Source organism: Vitis vinifera, chromosome 14 (assembly GCF_030704535.1).
Source record: "Vitis vinifera cultivar Pinot Noir 40024 chromosome 14, ASM3070453v1".
In the NCBI taxonomy this organism is placed as follows: Eukaryota; Viridiplantae; Streptophyta; class Magnoliopsida; order Vitales; family Vitaceae; genus Vitis; species Vitis vinifera.
Genome location: NC_081818.1, coordinates 26,919,326 through 26,937,286, shown reverse-complemented (window position 1 = coordinate 26,937,286; position 17,961 = coordinate 26,919,326). Strand labels below are relative to the sequence as shown.

Genomic DNA, 17,961 nt, shown 5'->3' with positions numbered 1-17,961 from the left:
AAGCTGAATAAATATCAGTTTGGTAGAAATTTTTGGAAACGTTTTTAACATTTCTAACATTAAAAAGATAAAAATTTTTAAGTTTTAAAAAAGCTAGAAATACTTCCTAAAATCACTGCTAAATGCATTCTAAATGTAATCACAAGAAAACTTGAGTAGCTTCCAACTCCTAATACAAAACTTGCCATTTCTTTGAGCCTTTTTTCCCCTTAAAAAAGGTAATTATAAATAATAAAACAGAGAACATAAAAAGTGCCCTAAGATATCTTCTGTCAAAAAGGAGACACTGGACCTTTAAGTGTTCAGGTAAACCTCTCAAAAAACAACCTCCAGAAATTAATAGGAGCCACGCCTCGGCCGTTCCTCTGCAACATTTACTCTGATTGCCCTGCCATCCAAACTCTGCAACACCAAGAAATGTAAAATCAGGCTGTATGTTTACTAAAATGAGAAGCTGGTAAATCACTAGCCCCAACAGATCAATTGTTGTGATCAAATGAAAATAGCAAGCCCACTTAAGTCTTAAAATATATAATAGAAACAAATCAAAGAAGTTCTTTGCTGAATGTCATTCAAACTATGTTTTACTTGTTCACTTTGAACATGCTTCTACCAGAAAAGCGGAAAAAGAATCTTCAGTTCAAGGTGTCTGCAAGAATCAGCAATTACTCACGGTCCTTTATTGTGTTTTATTTTTAATTTTTCTCATCTTTTCCACTTTCCATAATTCAAAAGGGCCAGGTTAAAAGCTTCTATTGAGTTTAAAGCCCTAAAAAATGCTGAACTACCATAAGCTGTTGCAACTAAGTTTTACCCAGGTTTAATCGGTAGGAAATTCAAGACGACTCCATTTTTGGGTGGAATTCCCCGAATGATATCTTCAAGGTTGCATTGATATCCATAAAGAGATTGCATCCTTCTGACCACCAAATTTTTATGGACTGCTCTCCAAGCATCAAATAGGGCTGTGATAATTTCACTAGACTGACTATTGACCTCTGCGTGGTTCCTAGCTCTCTAAGTATGGGTTTCATTTGAGAGGAAAATAGAAATTTCAAAACTTATATATGAAACAGGAGGCATGCATATAACCTGTCCATCAAGAGCAGCAATGGCATCATTCAGTTCTGTCTCACTGGACATTGTCACAAAGCCAAATCCACGTGAACGTTGAGTGTCTCGGTCATAGACTACCCTGGCATCAACCACCTTACCGTGCTCACTGAACACTTGCTCCAGACGAGCATCATCCACTTGCCATGGCAGGTTGCCAACATAAATTCTGAATGAAGGTTCAAATGCTTGCGGAGGTCGTTCTGGACGTGACCCTCTTGGAGCAGCCTTATTGACGGTCAAAAACCTTCCATTTAAATCCTGTTCAGAATAAATGAAACTCTCACATCCCGATAAAATTACAGAAGTGCAAACTTACCAAGCATGCATGCATTCTAAATTAAGAAATAGAGCATTTTAATCATTCATGGGGTAGCCTCCCAAGTTAGATGCTATAGATGCAAAACTAGAGAGAGAGAGAGAGAGACCCAATAAGGGTTTATCCTAAAAAATATATTACCATATTTTACCTTATTTCAATGAAATATATTAGCCTATATTATCATATTTCAATTGTCGTCATGACTCATGCACATCCACTTTGGGGCTGCACAACTGAAAGGTCTCCATAAAAAGGCATTGGAGATGCCCACTGCAGTAACAGGTAATCAATGGTGTTCTCATGCTACTCCAAGAGACCTTGATGCTATAGACTAGAGCTCTATTGGTCAGCTACCACTGCTCAACAAAAGGTTGGGTTTTGGAACCCAGAAAATACAGTCAAGAAGATATAGCAGCCATGTGCTAAATCTATACACTTTGGGTGGTTTATCTTCCATAACTCTTTAAAGGTTATCACTTGATAGCGATAAGTTGAATAGTTTGGAAATAAGACAGTTAATATCATCCCTCATAAATCCCTCTTAGTTTGTAAGAACATTGAGTTTATCTACAACATTTCTCTTTAAGAACCCTCACATACTTTTCCGTTCACCAATCTTTGTTTCCAATTGCAGTTTGCTTTGCTGCTGTTGCAGAAATTTCTCTTAAAGCATCAAAGAATAGATGGGAAAACATTAATCTGACCAACCTCAGTTGAGAAGTACTATACAACCCATGAAAACAATGCTGTTGGGTGACAATGGATGATAAGAGTTAAAAGATATAGTCAATCCATTGCCTGGACCAATTACCGAATAAAAGTTTGCTATCAGATGAGGTAGTTATGAGCATAGTTTTAAAAGGTGCAAGGTGCAAAAAGTCTCCAATGGTTTAGGTGCAACACAAGGCGCACTTGAGTGAAGTGAAATGCTACTTATGATGCATATCAATTTTATAAGATATGATCCAAAATCCAATTCAATCAAGAAAAAATTTAAGGTTCCAAACATTTAAAAAGGACATTCAACAAAAATGAAATGAAATTATATAAATTTCAAAATATAGTTAGAAATTTAAAGAATAAAAGTGTATTAAAAAGAAAAAGTAGAGTAGACTAGGCATGCCTCTCCAACAAGGTGCATGCCTTGACAAGCAAGGCACTATAACTAGGGAGTGATTGTGCCTTGAGCCTAAGCATGCTTAAGCGCACTTTTCACAACTATGGTTATGAGTATAGACACTCATATGGATTATTCCTTAAAGGTGGGACTTTTTTTTTTTTTTTTTGATAGGTAAAGAAAATTTCAATCCTTAAAGGTGGGACTTGCCCTCCAGCACATGCATGTGAGAGGTCTATGCTCCCACAGACTAAGCTATTCAGGATCTCAATAAAATTGGTGTCCTTAGCAAAACATTTGTACCGCCAGTTCAAAGTAGGTTATAAAGAAACTGAGATAATATGGTCTGATGGGCCAAATTTGATTATTACTGTTGTAACTTAAAGGATGCATAAAAGGGAGACCATAAATTGCACTGCCAGAAATCAACTCAATCTAGAGTCCTTATCTCAAACAAGATCTCAAAAGATTAACATGCCGCATTTACTACTATTTTTATTTATTTTATAAGTAAGGAAAGTATTGTATTACGAAGAGGAACTAAAATAGCAACCCAAGATGTACAGGAAAGAAAAGGAAACACTCACCCCTAACATGCCGCATTTACTACTTAGTAAACCTCATGTAAAAAATTGAAAGTTTCGGCTTTTACCAATTGAAATCTTACAACTAAAGCTTCTGTTCATCTCCTTGCTAGGCTTACATATAATAGATCACAGACAATTAACATGCAGATACAACATTATGAAAACTACATACAAATTGGAATGTCGAATTCCATATAGGCCCTCACAAATTGAAGTATTGCAATTAAAGTATCATCTTCATTCTTTGTTTCACTTCCCCACCACCCACCCACAGGAAACCAGAAAACAACAAAGTAACATGATTGATAGAAAACAAGCAACTTACATATCGGTTGAACATCTCCACAGCCTTTTCGGCCTCTTCAACAGTGCTCATTGTTATAAACCCAAACCCACGACTCTGATCTGTTTCTCTATTGTAAATTACCTACAAATAGAAACAGAAAAACATCAGAACCCCAAATGCGAAGAAAATCCCCTATGCTCCAATAATTAAGAGAGACTGGAGTCCATTTCCTTACTGAGAAAAGGAAATGAATTTTTTGGGGCCTTTGATTTTTCATCATATGGGACTCAAGAAATCATAATACTCTACTCAACCAAAATGAAAAATAAATACATATAATTAAAAAAACGATTACTTTCTTTCCTTCTCCCCAATTTTCTCATCAACGAAAGAGGCGCTAAGCACAACCAAAAATAAATAAATAAAAATAAAAATAAAAATTTTACCTCTGCAATCTCCACAACTCCAGCCTCGTCAAAAAGCTGAGCCAATTTCTCACTATCAATATCATAAGGCAAATTCCCCACAAAAAGCTTAGCCTCCTCAGGCGGCTCACTGTAAGTATCTTCACTCCCTTCACTCTCTTCTCCATCTTCCCCAACCTCACCCTCCCAAGCTTCCTCAGAGCCAGAAGCCTCAATCTCTTCCCCTCCTTCACTGTCCCACGTCAACCCACCCTTCTCTTCCTCCTCCTCCTGCTGAGCCCAGTCCGAGGTCTGTGCCACAAATGGGACCAAAGTGGTCGGTGAAGTCTTGGTTTTGAGGGAGACCCATGAAGAGGAACACGAGCAGGAGAGGTGAAAGAGTCTGACGGGCTTTGGTGGGAGTGAGAGGAGCGGGTGTGGGGTTTTGGTGGTGAAGAGTGTAGTTGGTACAGAGGTTAAGCAGCTTTCTGCCATTGAAAATGGCTTCAAGAGAGCATTCGAAGAAGCCATAACCCTAGAGAGAGAGAGATGGAGAAGATAAGGAGTTGTGAAGGGAGAGGGAAGGGGTTTGGCTTTGGGTCACAGCGGGCTTAGGATATGGTCCAAATAGGCCAATTTTGCAGGCTTAGATATTTTATTTTTTTCAAAAAGCAAAAAATTATCTGGTGTTTTAAAAACATATGTATTTCTTTGCAATCTGACCTGAACGAGGATAATATAGTAATTTTGAATCTGTTTCTCCTACTGCTTCTAGGGTTAATAAGTTGAATAGTTAAACTGCTGATGTCGTGCCATGATATTATTGGGAAGAGAGTCTATGTGCGTCACAGTAGATTTTAGAGACGCGTAAAACGACGCCGTTTAGAGCATTCCACCGATTTTATTTCCTTAACGACATCGTACGATGTCCAATTTTTCCTTTTTAATCTCCATAATAGCTCATTTTCCCCATTTTTTTTTACCATTTATAAATATTTTAGTTTTTATATCCCATGTTTTTGTATTTTCCAATTTAATTATTTTGTAAAACAAACCAAATAAATTAATTATGCATATACTTTTTATTTTCTATTTTTAAAAATAAAAAAATAATAAATCTTAGAAAAAAAAAAAAAAAAGAGATGCATTTAGATGACATCTTAATTTCATTTTTTTTAAAACTCTATTTCTTTTTGTACTAATTTAAAATAGTAAAAAAAAATTAAAACATTCTACTTTGCTAAACCGAATAATTGGTAATGCTTTAAAATTTTTGCATTCTTAAATTTATTTTTAATAAGTCGAAAATGAAGCTAATGATGATTGTTTGATATAACAAACCATTTCAGAAGCTTTTGGTAATTATTTGTTAATATGTGAACGATACTCTTTTGTAACTACGGTTTTCCTAGACAACTAATTTAATGGAAGACCTAATAGAGATGTAACATAATATAAAAAAAGTACTTAATGAGTATAAGCTTGGACGAAAATATATTCAAAATAGAAGTATATTTATTTAGACTATAACTTCTATTTACGTATCGATGTAGTGATTTAAAATTTTGATTCATAGATGGATTGTATTTTCTAGGTAAGATAAGATATGCTTAAGAGTTTGATGAGTGCATTGCATGGATTGGAATAGCCAGAGAGATAAGTGAGGTGAGGTTGAGGGAGGAGTGGAACTAGGAAGAGAACTATGAAGAATGAGAGTTTTTATTTATTTTTATTTTTATGGTCCTTTAAAATAGTAATTTTGCATTAATTGTTTCATGATACCATGAGAGCTTATTGGGATAACTTGTTACAAAAACATGATGCTCTCCCCTTCCTCTCATTTTCACAAAAAAATGGCTAGAGGCATATACTTTTTGTTTTTACGAGTCTCTTACTCTAATCATTGCCTTGAGACCCTCATATTAGTTCCGAAGAGCTTGATAGTGCAAAGGCTAATCTAACTATTGAAGTATTCTAATCTTTACTTTTAATTTAGAAATATGTTATATGAAAAGTAACAACTTCTTCCATATATATGATAAAAGTGACAATTCAAAAAAGTCTAAAACCAAGCTTAAAACTAATAGTTAATGATTGATCTATTCGAAGCTACAAGTAAGTTAATCTCTAAACCAAACATTCTCGGTGCCAATTCTAGTGTTATTATTATTTTTAAAGAAAAACTAAAACTAGTAATAATAGTTCTATAAGTTTAAGAATCACAAGTGGAACTAGTGTTAGACTTGTGACCAAAATTTTGTACAAAGTTAGTGAAAATATGATAATTTATAAAGTGACTCAAACAAAAAACTTTTAACCAAACTGTAGTGTTTTAGTGTTGGTTTACCATATAAAAATTTATAGAGAATACAAACTTTAATTTGACATTGTCCTTTGAAAGTTCGCTTTTTTTATTTTTCATTAAAAACTATTTTTGATTGTTTGAAATTAATTTTTGTAAATATTTTTTATACAGGAAGTATTTTCTTATTTACATTATAAATTTAAAGTTAATAGAAAAGGAAATAAAATGGTGACAACCTATACTCTTAGGCCACTTCTTGAGGATCAATTAACATAGACTTGACTTAACTTAGGCTAGCTAGCAATGCAAGTACCTAGTTGATTGTCTCACCACCTATGAAAGCAACTGCTTGCTTCACTGCTAGCACCTCATTAGGCTACGAACAATATTTCTTAGTTGCTTACTTTACCTACAAATGTATGCTTCACCTGCTAGTTCCTTAACCAACTTATACAAGATCGAAAACCCTCAATTCTCCTCATTTTCCCCTTACTTCTTCCGTTTCGCAAAATTTCCTCTTGATGCAACACCAAAACAAACAAAAGAGAAAGTGGAATGTTACTAATTTCTTTTGTGATCTTTCCTCATAGGTAGGGAAGGACCTATTTTGGGATTTAAGCATCAATTAATCTTTTGATAGAACTAGGTTATATGGAATTTCATTTTGGTTTTATCTATTCAAGGAGTAAGAAATATTTCTTTCAATATTTTTTAAATTTATTACTTGTATTTTTTATGAAGATTTATACTAGTAGAGTTTGATGTGTTAACATTCAGGTTTTGTGACTATTTTATAAAATTACTAAATATCTAGACTTGTTACATAATGGATTATGAGTGCTACGCTAGACTTTGTTGCTTACATATTACATTAAAGTAATTGAATAACTTGGAATTTTTGTGTTGTTCCAATCATTGAAAACATGAAATGTTAATACTTGTGGTTAACTTTTGATTACATCATGAACTTCATTGTAGATGGTGCTTTGAGGCACCAAAATGGTAAAGTTTGTATAGGTAATAAAGAAGTGATTTGTGATATCAATAAAGGTGTTAAAATGATGAAATCGAAAAGTTGGTTATCGACACCAATGAAAGGGTGATTTTGTTCAATAATGGGGGGCAATGCATGGTTCCTAGATGTGAGCCCCAAAAGGAAGAAGAGCATTGTATTCATAGTGGCGAAGACTCCAAATTTACCTTGAAAAGATCCCATTGGGATGTAATAGAGGATATGATATATATATATATATATATATATATCCCTGGATGTCAATATATTTGTTCATGGTTCACCGTGGGTTTAAATCTTGATATATGGTAAGATTGTTAAACCTCAAGTACCCTACTTTATGATGTTTGATGTTTTTGTTTGATATTGTGATGTGATGATATGTTATACTATTGAATGTGGTTATTTGGGAACTTTATTATTTGGCAATCTTTAGTTTAAGTTTTTAAAATTGTCATTCTTTATTGAGCTTCATTAGCCCATCTTATTCATTATTTTTTAGATTCAATCGAAGTGACTGCTTAGGCCTAAGAACACATGCAATGCTTGAATTGGTGCTTTGAAGATCTCATTTTTTAATTGCATCTATGATAAAGCCTAAACATTATTTTAATATGTTTTAGGTGTTGGAAATTAGGCATGATGATGTATACAAACTTAAGAAGTTCAAGACACCTTGTGCTACATATTTATAATTTGAGCTTACAAATTAAGAATGGTGTAATTCTCAATGTATTATAAGACTTTTGATGGCACTATTGTGTCAAGACAAATGATGTTTGTTATTTTATCAAATGAGGGATTTTCAATAGTAATGCAATTGCCAAATTGAAAACCAGCAAGAGGATGTACTATATCTTTAAATTTTCAATATGTTAGAAGAACTTCTATTTCTTGTGAAAAACATAAAACTTTTGATATTTTCTATTAGATTTCAAATAAAATAGGTTCCAGCTTGATATGACATCAGATTGAATTTATATGAATTTTCAAATTTAAGAATGGACAACATTGTTGGAAACTTTTGGTTGTTGATGGAATGAATTTGGAATAAGTTTTAGACCCTTGTTCTTGATATCTTTAGTAGTTTGTATTTTTACTTTTAAAGTCTTTTGACTCTAGTTTCATAATTTTTTTTTCTTTTTTCTTTTTATTTTTTATTTTATTATTATTATTATTATTATTATTTTTAAATGTAAAATCTCATGCTCGAATGGATTTTTGAAAAATTGTAGAGTTAGAGCTACTTAGATTTTGGTTGCAAAAATTCTATGGTATGGCTTACTTACGCTTCACTTTTTATATAATAAAGGCTTGTGAATGTACTAATATAATAATTTTATTTAGTATTAGAGTAAGTTTATTTTTGTCGGAACAAAGTTTCAAATCAATTTACCCTTAGTAGGTTAAGGTGCGATTTTTAATGTACCAAGCCAATGGTTCTTAGTGTTAACATGAGTAACCAAATATTTGATATTGTAAGTGAATTTGTGGGATAATAAAGTTTAATTATTATTAATTCTTTTCTTATTCACACTTCAAATTAATTTTGGAATCATGGGTTGTACGTGAGTTTAGGCCGAGCCATGGTTTCAAACTTTGAGTAGTGATGTCCTCTTATATTAGAATCCCTAAGTCATATTCTTAGCTTATCTCCATCTTCCCTTCTCACATCCTTAATCTCATACCCCACAATTTTTGCTTTTGAAGAGATGATTTTGAATGAAGCAAAGTCTTTATTTTATAGCTCTTAGAGAATAATGAAGAGAAGATTTGATTGTTAATAGATGGTAATAGTATTGACTTGCATTTTCTAGAGATTTTGATGAAGCAGTGATCATGTAGGTGACAACTTTAATGATTGGTGAATATACAAAAAATATTTTTAGTGATAAAAAGAATATATAGAATATTTTTCAAAGGAAAAAAAGTAGAATTGAAAAGAGATAAGAAAGAAGATTGACCAACATGCAAAATTAACAAACCTATATCATTACCCATGTGGACCTTATCTTTCTTAGATGATTAGCTTTAACAATCAAATTTTCCATATTTTGAGTGATATGATTTGTTGTACTTGAGTTTGGATGCCAATTGGTTTCATAGATTGTTTTTGGTGTAGCTAACATAGCTGCCATGACAATATTTTGTTGCGATTGTGATTGCTAAACTTGAAATTGATAAAATCCTTGAAAAGAAGGATCAAACTATTAGAAGCATTGTAAAACCACATGACTGAACTTACCATAAAGTTGACATAGTGGTTTGTTGAAATTATAGAGATATCTACCTCTACAGCCTTAACTAAAAGAACCATTTTGACCTCCACCAATTATCTCCGAAATCAAATCTATCTTGATCATTAAAAAAATACCTCTACCTTGTTTATTGTAAAACTTTGTCCATGAAAATTTTCATGACTAGCAAAATTGGGAGGAAATCCTTGACCATTTCCAAAATTATTGAATTTCTTTTTACTATGTAGTTGTGATCCTTGAGATTGGAATGTAGCTACATTGATAGTAGGTGTTGTATAATCAATATTCTTATTATACTTTTCAATTTATGCTTTTTATGTGAGGAGTAAAAAGTTATCCTCATCAACATTGTAAGTATCATTTCTTGAAGGTATTAATATAATAAATGTGTCATATTATGAGGTATGACCATACAAAATGGTACAAATATGATTAATAGTAGGCACAAACATCATATAAAAGTAAGATTATAAGTTTAGAAATTTTTAATCAATACTCATTGATTGATAAAAACCCTTTAATTCTTGGTGTTTTGTAATTATTCTTTAAACTAAACAACCTTTGTCATTATCTATAATATAAAATAGATCTCCAAGCCAAATCTAACAAGAAGTTTTACACCCTACTACTAGAGTTATAGCACCTATAGTCATCGGGGAGCCATAAAACCAATAATTAATCTTATTGTTCCTAATCAAGAAAAGCAAGATTGATCTTGTTGATACTTTCATCATTTGATTCAAGACATGTCATTAGAGGTGGTTTTTATTAAAAAATGAAATATCAAAACTTATGACTATGAATTGCAGTGAGAACTTCATGGTGTTCGAAAAGAAAATTACTATTATCAAGTTTAATAAAGATTGTGTGGCTAAAGGAAAAAGGGATGAATTTTGTAGAAGATGAGGAAAAAGCTCTCCTGATTGACGATGAAGGATTTTCCATTGTTGAATAGGCAAGTTATAACGCGATTGATAAAAAACAAATTTTAGAGTGAAACAATTTATGAAGAAATTGATTTCATTCACTAATGGAATTCAAGCCAAGGTTCTATCAAATACAACTCAAGTTTTAACAACCATCTAACAAATAAAACCACCATTTAACAAACAAAACCAAATCAAATAATACTTAGACACGTAACTAACAAATTAATTAAAACAAGTTTATGATTTATCTAACTAATTTTTTTCTTCAACATCTATAAAGTCATGATAGTCGCAATGGTTCCTTTTACAATAATACATTTGCAAAACTTCAATTTATTTACATATTAAATGACTTATATATTATTATTGTTTATCCATCTATTTTTTACTTTCTAATAATTTCACATTATCAAAATTTTCCTTATTCAAATTGTCTTAAAACTAATTATTTTATTAGGTATTTTATTTCTATTTCATCGCTTTGCAAGTTTGAAGAATATTTGAAAAAGAACAATTACATACAAGTTGCAGTTTACAATAATAAAAATGTCCAATGGTGTAAAAAGTTTATAAAAAGATTTAGGTTGTGCTTATTTGTTTGCTAGAAGTTTAAATAGATCTAAATTTGATTTGAATTAGAGTAGACTTAAATAAGTGTTTACACTAATTGATTTTTATTTTTTTTTATTTTTTATATCAATATTTGAATGTTGTTAAATGTTAAATTGTTTGTTTTTCACTTAAGTACTAAATTTATTTATTTTTACATCTTAAAAACATTTGTAAAATTAATTATTGTATTTCTTCTTATTTTAATTTGAAAAAAAATACTAATTTAATATATTTCCATATATCTCAAAATATCAGAATTTATTAAGATAATAATTTTTTTTATAATGATTAATTATATAATTAGTAAGAAATTGGTAATTGGGAAATAATTAGAACTTCTAATTATGGTTGGGCTGCAAGGAAAATGACAGAATTTTTCTAAGTTAACGTTTAGTTTTATGTGGCATATCTTGGGAGTTGTAAATTTATGAGTGAAATCTTTGGGAGATTAATTCATTAATTTTTAGATTTTTACTTTGGAAAAGAATATTAAATCCCAACTTTTTTATTTTTCGAAATTAATTAGCATCGCTGATATTGATAAATGTTTAGATAAATGTGAATTATATATGCTTATGAAGTTTTAATTAAATTTTTTTGTTCAAATTGATGATTGTTAGTTTATTTTGGTTATGTTGTACGGCAAGGTATGATTTTTAATGTTGTTTATTTTTATTTTAAAAATGAGGAATATACAAAAACTTATGAAATTTAATTTTGTTGAGAACTAGATAAATCATGAGAAACAAAAATAGTTGTTGCATTGGGTAGAATTTTGGTATGGGTTTTGAAATTTTTTGAATTTATTTTAAATTAATTTCTTACTCAAATTAAAATATTTTCATGTCATTGGTTCTTTTTTGAGTAATAATTTATGAAAAAAATTTTGAATTTAAATTTTTTGAGAAATAAGATGAAAAAAGGATTAAATTTTTTTTATTCAAGTCATATTTAGTTTTCTTCTTGATAACATCTTTGCTAATTTATAGTGTATATATATATTATTCAAATTTCACTAAACTAAGTTTTTAAAACTAGAGTCATGTGGTATAACTCTATCTTTCTCTTTCTCTCACACACACATTCTTCTCAATAACATCTTTGCTAATAACTCCCTCTCTCTCTCTCACACACACACACACATTCTTCTCAATAACATCTTTGCTAATGTTATTCAAATTTCACTAAACTAAGTTTTTAAAACTAGAGTTATGTGGTATAATTCTCTCTCTTTCTCTCTCTTTCTCTCTCTCACACACACACTTTTTACATTGTTAACTTCTTATTCTTGAAGCAAAGGGCTGTATAAGAAAAATAGCTCTTTACTAGAAATTTTCATAGTACTTCTTTTATTTAATTAAAATTGTTAACCTTCAATGATATATTTTGATAAGCTAAAATTTATGAATGGAAAATCACCTAATGTTGGATTAGAGGCAATTATCTCTGCTATTGAATGGAAAATTTAAGAGATTTTAACATTATAATTAGTTATAACATAAACCTTCTGTATTATTTTACATTTTCTCACAAAATTGTCCTTTTTCTAATGTTGAATGGAATTTCTTTAATTTTCTTCCAATACAAAACAATATTTAAGGTACTATTCTAAACAACAAACCAAAGAGTAGTTGTCTAGTTTAAAAAAAAATAAATTTGGTTTTATTTTGTGTGGGAAATTGAATTTAAGTATTATAATTAAGTTAAAGCTTGAAAAATAAAAGGTGAAAAGGTGATACTTTTTATTAAAATAAAAGTAATTTTTTTAAGACTTAAGTAATAAAGATAACAAATAACCCTTATCAAGTGATTCCATCTTTGTTTGATATATCTTTACTTTATATAATATATTTTATTAACGAAAAATTCATATATGTAATCCTTAAGCATTTTCATATTCAACGTTTGTAATCCTTGTGGCAAAAGAGAAATAAAAAGCAATATTTGCATTCAATCCCATATCTTTCACTTTATTCTATTAATTTTTTTTTGATGTACACACCACTTCAGGATCCGTCTCTAGTATTGAAGATATGTAACAAACGAATATGACTAATCACATTGTGATATGTGTCTATTTATATCATATTACTTTGTATTAAGTTTAATTTCATTGCATTGTACCTTAATTTTATTATTTTGTATTTGATTCCATTGTTTGTACTTGAAATCATACACTTTCAATGATTAAGATGAATGAAAAGTTTCGTGACTACCTCTTTGATACCTCTATTTGTTACCTCTTTTTTGAAAATTTGGTTTTGATACCCTTTCATTTTTTTACTCTTAAAAGCAAAGAATATTCATTTCAATTATATATGTTTTTAATTTACAAAAATATGAAACATGTTTGTTAATTCTAATTTTAAAAATAAAAAACCAAAAATCTATGCTAGTTTTTTTTTGGATGATTTTTCAATGTTTTTTTGGCTGAATTTGGCTATTTTCAATGTTCATATTTGAGATACAAATATTGTTGAGTCCATAAAATGGAATAAAATGTGGTTGAGTTGCAAATGCAATTTTTTATTTTAAAATTTGTTAAAAAAAAAATTGGGAATCCAAGATTTTTATATACCTTTAGGTAGTTTTTCAGATACATTTTTTATTTTTAAATTTTTTTTAAATAATAAACAATATAAATGAATTTTATATTATTTGTTTGATTTTTAAAAATTTTAAACATGTTTGGTAACTCTAACTTTATTTTTTTGTTTTTAAAAATTAAAAACAAAAACATGTTTTGGTAATTATATAATAACAAGTAGAAACACTTTTTAATAATGATTTGCAGTGATTTTTATGAGCCTAAGTGATTTTTGATGCTTACAATTAAAACATTAGTATTATTGAAAATAATTTTTAAAAATAGTTTTTTGATATTTTGTAGAACATAAATATATTTGGAAACTTGAAATATTCTTAATCCATTTTTTTAATATATTTTAAATATGTTTTAAAATTAAATTTTATATGTATCGTTTTTTTTTTTTTTTTTTTATATTTGTGTAATTACTTTTTAAAATAGTTATTGAAAAACAAGTGAAGATAATTCAAAGATATATTTTGAAAATACCAATGGTTTTTATTTTGACCAATAAAAACTATTTTCCATTAGGTGTAGTATTTTATTTTTTAATTTTTTTTATATTTGTATAAATTTTTTTTTTGGAAAAATATAAAACTGTTTTAAAAAACAGTTAACAAAGATGATCTAAATATTTCAAATATTTCTTCTGCAATTTAAAAAACTGAAAAATCAAGTCACTTTTGTAGCATTCCATAAGCACTTTTGGAAGGCCTTCAATTTACTAAAACAAAGTGAATCACATTAGAACCTTTATTTCAATGTTCATGTACATCAGTTTTCCTCTACTGTTATTAAGGAGAAAGGGAGACAAAGGTGGCCAACAACACCCACAAATATAGCAAAAGCATTGAATGAGTTGCACTTTGTTCCAATGGTTTTGAGCTTTTGTACGTTATTGTCCAAGACAAAAAAAGGGAAAGTGTCTGGGATGATTAAAGCTGTCTCAAATTTCAATCCTCAAAGCTTTAAACTACACATAGAAGCAAGGAAGTTGATTCACTTTTACTTTATTCCATTCCTTGTATTATATAAAAAGGTCAGGCAGATGAGTGCAGAACCATCCTTCACTCCATCACCTTAAAACTAGAGCTTATGCCTTTTGTATAGCTCAAGATGTCCAGTGAGCAAACCTCAGAGAATATGCAGAAACTGATCAAATTTGACCGGCTCAAGTTCTCCGCGTCTGAGGACAATATGATGCTGAAGCAGATTGAGGCCACTCATGAGCCTGATGGGAGAGAGTTTGATGTCAAACCTCTTCTTCATCTTGTGGAGCAGATCTTTACCTGTGCTACCCCAAAGAGCGATGTCACTTTCGATAGTTTGGTATGATTTTCCAGCACTAGAAAAAGGAAATTAGAATCAAACATTTAGCTTTTGATATGGAAGAGGTGCTTATAGCTTCGATGCAGTTCACTAGTTAATGTTGTTGATCTGCCTGTAATCTTTAGGACCTGAAAACAAATGATGTGGAAGCTTTGGAGGACAAGACCCACCAAGCTGGCTTCATTTCCACGCTTGAAGCTTTGGCCTATACCATTGACAGGATTTCCTGTGAGGTAATGAAGGATAAAACTATAGAATATCATCTTGCAGGATGTGGTGTGTTTATGCCCGCATTTAATTAATCATAGTATTGACAGATAAGATGCAAGTGCTCTGGCGGAGAAGAAGCACATCAAAGGGCAATCTCAGTGTTGAACATGGTATCAAGCCATCCATGGGATGCCAAATTGGTGCTGACTCTCTCTGCTTTTGCAGTAAACTATGGAGAGTTCTGGCTTGTTTTCCAGTCATATAACTCAAATGATCTGGCCAAATCTATGGCAATCCTTAAACAAGTACCTGAGATCTTGGGGCGTTCAAGCATGCTGAAACCCCAATTCAATTCAATCAAAGACCTTATAAAAGCCATGCTAGATGTCGCCAATTGCATTGTCAAGTTTAGGGAGCTCCCATCTCAGTACATTACCACAGATGAATCAGCATTCTCCACAGCCCTGGCTAATATTCCCATAGCTGTGTATTGGACAATTAGATGTGTTGTGGCCTGTGCTTCCCAGATTGCTAGGCTTAAAGGGCTGCAGGGTGACGAGTACGTTTTCAAAGCTAAGTTTCAACATAATGCTATTCTGTTTCAATTATCTCTGATCCTTCATCTAAATGAATATATCTATCCTTGTACTAGACGATGCATAACAATCTATCAATCCTGAGTAGTATACTGTTATAAAGCTGTATCGGCTCCTTACGCAGCTAGTATGTGAAAGATGAGTTTCTCATATGCGTTTCAGGCACCCACTGTCAACTTCGGAGGCTTGGGAGATCTCAGCCTTGGTTCATAAGGTCAGAAACATACATAACCACCTCAGGGATAAACTAGATGCCTGCCATAAGCACATAGGTGAGCCTGATCTCTTGCAATTTTATGGATGTGATGCTAATTTGTCATGCAAGTAATGCAACATTTCAAAATAAACCTATAGATTCTTATGTCCAAGAAGAAGCCATCATTTGATGCAGATGACAAGAGACGCATGGAAGCTTACCAGATGCTTTTGGAATTATTCAAGACGTCCCACAGCGACAACATGAAGGTTCTCAAAGCATTGATATATGCAAGAGACAACCAGAATCCACTTTTTCATGGAGCCACCCACAGAAGGGTTTTCTCTTGAATCTTTATCTCACTCTTTTATCACAACTTGGCAAAATTTTTACTTTGATATCCAAAAGGTTCCAGAGTTGGCCTATTGTTCACAAGTATGTTGAAGATAGGGATCGCAGCTCTGGATTAATTAGCCTAAATAGCTCTAGAATGATTACATTGCTGCATTAGCTGGTGTCTTTATTTACTTTTATACTCCTGTTATTAAGACATGATTCAATTCCTTGTTCTGGGACACCGCTAATGCAGATGGAATTTTTGTGTGACAAAAAACAGGTTGACATAGACGTCTTTAAGGACACACATGTGCTTTTGCTCATATCAAACTTGGACATCTCCCATGATGAACTTGAGGTTCTTGAAGATATATACAGAGAGTCACTGAAGAAGAGGCCTGGTATTCAGTATGAGATTGTATGGCTCCCAATCATAGACCAATCTGATCCATGGATGGAGAGCAGTCAAAAGTTGTTTGAGAATCATCGGGCCAGAATGCCATGGTACGCCAGGCATGACCCTTTGCGCAGCCCTTCACCGGAAGATGGTGCTGTGATTACGTTCATAAAAAAGGAGTGGCACTATGGAAGGAAGCCTATTCTCGTGGTTTTAGGTCCGCAAGGACAGGTAGTGTGCCAAAATGCTCTCCATATGATGTGGATTTGGAAGGATGAGGCCTTCCCTTTCACTGCCTCAAGGGAGGAAGATCTATGGAAGGAAGCAACTTGGAAACTTGATTTTCTGGTGGATGGCATTGATCCAAGGATTTCCGAATGGGTACATACACCATCATGACTACTCATACATTTTAAAAATGTTCTCAAGTAGTCCCCTTATTTTGGTTCATTTTTTATGCTTATATAGTTCTCACAATAATTTCTGGCTTCATCAGATAGCAGCTGGAAAAATCATATGCCTATATGGAGGAGATGACATAGAATGGATCCAGAGGTTTACAACCATTGCAAAGAAGGTTGCAGAATCAGCAGGCATTTCCCTGGAGATGGTTTATGTGGGAAAGAGCAATCCAAAGGAACTTGTCTATACAAATATTAAGACCATAATTGAGGACAAATTGAGTCACCATTTGAAAGGCCTGACTTCAATTTGGTACTTCTGGGTTAGAATAGAGAGCATGTTGTACTCCAAAATGCGACTTGGCCAAACTGTCGAGAAGGATCCTACGATGCAGGAAATCTTGAAGATGCTTAGTTTCGATAACAGCCATGAGGGGTGGGCTCTGCTCAGTAAGGGATCAGAGGAGATCACAAAGGCAAAAGGGGATTCATTTTTAACTTGTTTACGGCAGTATAATCAGTGGGAGGTGCATGTGCAGAAAAAGGGTTTCCTGCAGGCACTGAAGGATCATCTTTTGCAAATTCACCCCCCACATCACTGCAATCAATTCGAGCTCCTTGTTGCTGCTGGGATGATTCCTGAAACACTTGTGTGCTCAGAGTGTGGCCGCAAAATGGAGAAGTTCTTTGTTTACCGCTGCTGTGATGTATAAATGGACACATTATTAATTTCTATTATAATTGTTCTTATTTGTCAAGGTTGCTTCTTGTTTGTGTTAGGTTTACAGTAGCATTCTTGGCTGTTGTTTCAGCGGAGAAGACCAAAAATATCTGCACAAAACAGAAGAGAGGTGTTGCCTTCCAGCCATCCATGTATAAATGTATTAACTTGAACTTGTGTTTGTTACAAAACCATAGTTATATACAAAGGAGTAAAACACTGTATACAGTACATTATCTTCAA

The 17,961-nt window shown here is 31.9% G+C and overlaps 2 protein-coding genes across 3 annotated transcripts; one reads left to right on the top strand and one right to left on the bottom strand.

Annotated features, from left to right (window-relative positions):
• Positions 1 to 100: 100 nt before the first annotated feature.
• Positions 101 to 4,486, bottom strand: LOC100266472 (28 kDa ribonucleoprotein, chloroplastic). 2 transcript variants are annotated; one of them, XM_002270197.5, is made up of 4 exons: positions 3,872 to 4,486; positions 3,465 to 3,566; positions 1,093 to 1,374; positions 101 to 402 (listed from the first exon to the last, which is right to left on the bottom strand). In XM_002270197.5, exons 1-4 carry the CDS (start codon positions 4,358 to 4,360, stop codon positions 337 to 339), a joined length of 939 nt encoding a protein of 312 aa, XP_002270233.1. In that variant the 5' UTR covers positions 4,361 to 4,486; the 3' UTR covers positions 101 to 336. The 2 variants fall into 2 exon arrangements, with proteins under 2 accessions (XP_002270233.1, XP_059598323.1); XM_059742340.1 differs by having other exon boundaries at positions 101 to 1,374; positions 3,872 to 4,462.
• A 10,122-nt stretch (positions 4,487 to 14,608) lies between these two features.
• Positions 14,609 to 17,961, top strand: LOC100261056 (protein SIEVE ELEMENT OCCLUSION B). Its single transcript, XM_002271914.4, has 7 exons — positions 14,609 to 14,861; positions 14,987 to 15,094; positions 15,179 to 15,630; positions 15,830 to 15,939; positions 16,059 to 16,201; positions 16,480 to 16,977; positions 17,093 to 17,961. Exons 1-7 carry the CDS (start codon positions 14,649 to 14,651, stop codon positions 17,708 to 17,710), a joined length of 2,142 nt encoding a protein of 713 aa, XP_002271950.2. The 5' UTR covers positions 14,609 to 14,648; the 3' UTR covers positions 17,711 to 17,961.